The 6,152-nt window shown below is 35.4% G+C and overlaps 1 protein-coding gene across 2 annotated transcripts; it reads left to right on the top strand.

The window, feature by feature from the left end:
* The first annotated feature begins 47 nt into the window (after positions 1-47).
* Positions 48-3,264, top strand: jagn1b (jagunal homolog 1b). 2 transcript variants are annotated; one of them, XM_079424740.1, is made up of 3 exons: positions 48-151; positions 1,591-1,702; positions 2,074-3,264. In XM_079424740.1, the coding sequence occupies exons 2-3, from the start codon at positions 1,614-1,616 to the stop codon at positions 2,534-2,536; spliced, it is 552 nt and encodes a 183-aa protein (XP_079280866.1). In that variant the 5' UTR covers positions 48-151; positions 1,591-1,613; the 3' UTR covers positions 2,537-3,264. The 2 variants fall into 2 exon arrangements, with proteins under 2 accessions (XP_079280866.1, XP_079280867.1); XM_079424741.1 differs by having other exon boundaries at positions 1,575-1,702; positions 2,074-3,093.
* The last annotated feature ends 2,888 nt before the right edge of the window (positions 3,265-6,152 follow it).

Raw genomic sequence — 6,152 nt, 5'->3', positions numbered from 1 at the left:
TATATATATATATATATATATATATCTATGAGAAGAAGATTGTTCCCACTCCGCGCCAGTGAGGGCGATATTGCATTATGTCCAGGCGAACGCACATGTAGAAGAAGGGCTACTTTTGCTCACGTTGCCTGCTGGTTCATGTTGAAATAAGGTAGGTATAAAGTATGGGTGTTCATAAGTATGATATATGATGATGCATGTCTTCTTATTTCTAACACCGATTATGACTGTGAATAAACGTGTATTGTGTCTCGTAGAAATCATAATGTTACTATTCCGGTTGGAAGCGTCAGCAAAAGCCGTAGAAGCTGGATTGAGTGGCTATTATTGTGATCTAAAAATGCATTGCATTAGAATAAAAAAAAATGCATTGTCAATAATTATTTGTAAACTATAATTAACTAAAGGTTAAATCGTGCTACGGGTCGGTGAATATAGTATCAACCAGCTGTTTTACAGTTCAGTACAAGGTCGTCAACAAACAAAAACTACAGCGAAGTTTAACATAAAACAAAATCATTTGTACTAAACTAAAAGAGGATAAACAGTAGGCAACTTCGATTGCTGAAATGGAGGCTTTACAGTTTTGCTTGCTATAGTTTGGATGAAGTCAGTATTTTAGACAGAACGGTGAGTATTTACGGAAGCTTATAAGATTCGACATTATATACATGCTTTGTCGTTATATTGCGTATTAATTTGTGCAACTTGGTCAAAAGCAACAAATATTGCAAAGTATCACAGTGTAAATAGTTTGTAATCTGTGGTGCATGGCTATTTTTGAATCTAAATACTGCCTTTTTTCTCAGAACACAAATGGGATTTTTTGAATGAGACACGGTCCATTCACTTTCATTATGGAAAAATGCAATTAAAAAGAATGGTGACTGAGCCTGTCAACCTCCAGCATTTTGCCATTTGTGTTCCTCGGAAGAAAGCATGCTTTTTGAACAACAGAGGGAGAGTTAATTGTGACGTATTTTTCATTTTAGGATAGCTCTTCTGCTTCTAAAATAGTTAATATGGCCAGTAAGATTGCAGGTAAACAACAGCATAGTATGATAAAACTATGTGAATTTCGAGCTGTGAGGAAAAGCCATGCATCACATCCTCTTTATGGTGAATATGAGTTATTAACCATCTGGTCGAAGGTAGGGTACCATTATTACGGACTGCCCGTGCACAAAGATCTTTTATATCCTCCAGTATAGCTCTGTTAAATACATTTTTTGTGATATCACAGTGATATCACAGTTGTCATTTTACATCTATGGCAGTGACTTGTGAAAGGGATGTTGTTTGATGCTGGTTCTATTAGTTTGTAATCTGTTGATGTTTGTATTTGTTAATTATTGTTGTTGATCACTGAGGAGTTGCCACAGATACAAAAAATAATTTCCGACAGGATAATAAACTTACCTTACTTGCTTCCCGCGGTTTATAACGTATGTGATAATTTGTATACTTAACGTTACATCTTGTACGCTTGTTAAACCATAATGCGAGTGTAGGCTACCATTTGCCTCATATAAACTTATTCACTGAAGAAGTGAGGTAATTTACCTCAGGTAAAGTTTACTTTTACCTCAGGTTGTCTACGGTGGAGGGTAGTCATGGCATCACGAGCAGGACCGCGCGCTACAGGAACAGACGGAAGTGACTATCAGCACCGCGAGCGCGTGGCATCTCACTATCAGATGAGGTATGTGTGTTGATATTAATGTAAAAATATGATTTGTAATATTGTCTTGTATTTACAGTGTCCCTTGAGTAACATCGCTTATTTTGGTTGTACAGTACTTAAACTTTAAATATAATAATACTAAAAACGAATACAAAGAAAATCCAGTTTTTCATTTGGGAAAAATGTGGCATAATGCACTTGTAGTCCAAACACAAATAATGATTTGAAATAAAAGAAAAAGTGAAATCAATGATAAATGAAAGTATGTTCATTAACATGTTATCCAATAAGACATGATGGGGGTATATATGGGGAACAACCCCCTAAAAATACTTAAAAAAACGCAGTAACTCTGATCCTGTTGAACTGACCCTTCTCAATCCCCTCAGTGTGGCCCTGAAATCTGAGATCAAGAAGCTGAACATCGCTCATGCAGTGGTCTGGTTGCTTGTAGCAGCACAGGTGGTGGTCAGTCAGCTGAACTTGGTATCCCATAAAGTGGTGGCTTCTCCGTACCAATGGGAATACCCGTACCTTCTGAGCATCATACCTACGGTCTTCAGTTTCATGGCTTTGCCAAAAAACAACATCAGTTACCTGGTCATCTCAATGATCAGCGCTGGGCTTTTTTGTGTCGGTCCTATTCTTTATGGAGGGATGGAGATGTTCCCTGTGGCTCAGCAACTTTATCGACACGGCAAAGCTTATAGGTTCATCTTTGGTTTTTCTGCTGTCTCTATAATGTACTTAGTTTTGATTATTTCACTTCAAGTGCATGGCTGGCAGATCTACTATAGCAAAAAGCTGCTGGATGCCTGGTTCACCAACACACAGGATAAAAAGAAGAAATAAGAGACTGCTGGAGAATAATAGATTGTCAGCTGCTTATTTGTTTCTTTATTTTCTCTTCCTGATGGCTCTTCGGTCACATACGTTTTTATGATTACCTGACTAAGTAATTTGATCCTATGAGGAGATCTGATTCATTAAAGGATTTTCGGAGTCAATCTTCTCATCCATTGGCTCTCGGCCCAGATTAAGACGTCACCAATGTCCGTTTCTGCTTAGGTTTGAACTGTGGGCTTTGTAATCTCTCTCTGTTTCCACTACAGTTCAACATGCTGTTTAACACCTCAAGTTGTATTCATAAAGGATTCATTGAGATCTAGGCATATCTGGGAAATGTAACCTCAATGATGAGGAACTAGACGATGTGTGAAGACCCACAGCAAAAGTCTATTTACTAAAACAGTGTATGTCAGATATTCTGCTCTTTTCCACTAATCAGCTTTCAATAAAATTATCAGAAATATATTTTTTTTGTCAGTTTTGAATAAATAGACTGAAATCAACATGCTTTTGTTTGAGACTGTAATAATATGTAACAAATCTAAACAACAAAAATAATTAGTTATAAGAATAAAAATTTAAATTAATATGTTGTAACATTGTAGTTTGTGAGCTGCTAGATGGCTCTTGAAATTACACAGTTATTTATAGATGTTAACTTTGTATTTGCTTTGGATTCGTTCTCTGGTTTGGCTTAATATAAAGATAATAAATAAAAAAAGTTAATGCGTATGAGTATTACAGGTTTTTTTAAGCTTGTAATAATGCCCCTCCTTTTTTCTTTCTCTGAATCAATCAAACAACCAAGGCAAGGGTATTGTTTTACAGAAATGCTCAGCAGATAATTAACTCAGGTTGGTGAGTTGCTTAAAGCAACAGTTCACCCAAAAAAGAGTTTATTCTGTTGAACACAAAAGACGAAAATTTGAAGAATGTTGGTAACCAAACAGTTGATGGTAGCCATTGACTCCCATAGCATGGAGGAAACAAACTGTATGGAAGTCGGTGGTTCCGTCAACTGTTTGGTTACCAAAATTCTTCCAAATATCTTATTTTGTGTTCAACAGAAGACAAATTCATACAGGTTTGGAACAACATGAGGGCGAGTACATTTTATCCCTTTAAGGGCTGACATCGGGTTTTACCATGCGTGTTTGCTTGATGTTATCTTATAAGAAGCCATAATCTGTAACTGTATAGATGTTAGTTATTTAGAAGAATCATTAAGACACTTCCATTGTAGTGTACTCATTTCAAGAAAATAATACATAGAAGAAACTCATAAAAATGATATTAAAACTATTACACAGTAGTTCAAAACTATTTAGGTCTCGCCAGTAGACAGTACATGAGCAGCCAACAAGGTAGCAGAGTATATGTGGAGGTTTCTTGGTAAGTGCATATCCTCCATCCATACTCTCATGGATGCACAGGTTCCAAAGCTTTATTAGCTTACACAGATTAACGTGTTTAACCTTTGCACCTCGTTCAGCTTTATTTCTTTCATGTGGAATTTCTTATGCAACACTATTTTCATTCCAAAAACACTGTTTTTCACGTTAAACCATCATCACCATTTGATGTTGGTAGCATCCAGTGTATATCAATGTTAACGGCCAAGTTACAAAAAAAAAAAAAATGAGAGAGAATAGAGAAATTGATGCTTCATTTGCAGATTTGTGTAGTTCTGATTGGAAGAAAAACCATACTGACCTACTGGCATGGAAATTCTTGTCTCGCTGTCTGAATGTGCATGTATTGTAAACAGGTGTCCAACACATGCACAACAATACATAGGTTACTAAATATTAATATACTATAAAGGCAGAAGCTTTTCTTTATCATAGTGGTTTTCTGCTTTTTGGGGTTTGGGCTTTTGGCTATTAGTTTGCGTTACAAGTGTAGATATGCGCTGTTAATTTGCATGTTGACAGCAATTTGCATCTAATACAAATCTCACTTTGAATAACAAAATAAAGTTGAGGAAAACTATTTATCTTAAAATCTGTGACATACACCAATCTTTTACACAATGCAGTGTTTATTTGGACTTGAAGTAGGCTATTTTACTTTACTAGAATATTATTATTATTAAAGGGATAGAACACCCAAAAATTAAAATCATTTACTCACTCATGCCATCCCCAGATGTAGTAGACTGACCTTAGGAGGAGGGCGTTTTTCTTCTAAATAAAGAAATCAATTAAGATCTGGGATGGCATGAGTTTGAGTAAATAATTAAAATTTTGGGGTGCACTATCCATTTAAAATAGCCTATATTTTCATAATTACGACTACACTTTTATTTAGACTAGTTACTAAAGCCTAGACGTGTATTTGTCAAGTCTGCCAAGTAGGAAAATTATATGACCTGCCCGACCCAACATGTTTTTTTGTCATTTTTGGTTTTTGCAAAACATTGTGCATTACTGTGTCCATAGCTCTTTCCCCCTTAAAAATGCAAATATATCATGTCAAACTCAATATCTGAGACCATATATAAGTCATAACCAGACATTTTTGAGAACCAGATGTGGATCATTAATGGGATGATGATGATGGATCGCTTCATGCTGCTGCTCATATTTCTTTCAGGTAAGGAATTATTACAGATTAACTTTCAGAAAAATAGATGTAGAGCAGGTGTGTGTGTGTTTTTAATGTATACTTTTATAGAGTTTCAGCGACCCCTGCCCAAATCCAGACCTTCATCAATCTCTAACAATACAACAAAAATATCTCTTTATTTTAATTCATTATTTTATAAATTACTAATACATTATATTAGTGCTGTCAATCGATTAAAAAAATAATTACTGCACGTAATTATTTTTTTTTAATCAGCTTTAATCGCCGTTTTGGTGATTTCATGATTTAACTGACAACTACGACATTGCATGCTTGTAGTTTCTTTTGCGCTTTCATATGAAATGCTACAGCGTGCTCCTACGGTGGCCGAGAGAGCTCAACGTGCTGCAACTTCAGAAAGCACATTCAAATAGAAAACACACCAGTAGATTAAGAAAACATCTTCATCAGTTTGACAGCACATGTGCTGCAAATGCTCGCAACACCACCAAATACAAAAACAAGCTGCAAATGCTCACAACTCAAACAAAGAAAGGTACTGCAAATATTCACAACACAACCAAATAAAGAAACACGCTGCAAATGCTCACAACACAACCAACTAAGGAAACACACTGAAAAAACAGACACTCGTTGCAATACAACACAAACAAATAATGAAACGTGCTTCAAAAACAGAAAGGCACTGCAAATGTTCACAACACAACGAAATAAAGAAACGCACTGTAAATCACAACACAACCAAATACAGAAACGCGCAAGTAGCACAGACCACAACAAAATTACCCCAACTAAAATTAAATTATTTTTTTTGACATACTGATTACCATTTGAATAACCCTCTGGTATATTGTTCATTTGGTGGTCACACTTTTGTTATTCGCGGTCAAAACTGACTGAACTCTCAAAGTCAATGTAATGTATGTTTGTTCCATGATATTTTTTTCTTTTGTATTTTGAGAGAATTTCATGGTACAATAATTATGTTCAATATTTTACCATTGATTTTTTTTAATATCACGATTTTGAT

Source organism: Barbus barbus (assembly GCF_936440315.1).
Source record: "Barbus barbus genome assembly, chromosome: 9".
NCBI lineage: Eukaryota > Metazoa > Chordata > Actinopteri > Cypriniformes > Cyprinidae > Barbus > Barbus barbus.
Note: the sequence above shows the minus strand (reverse complement) of the source record. Positions and strands in the feature narration are given on the sequence as shown.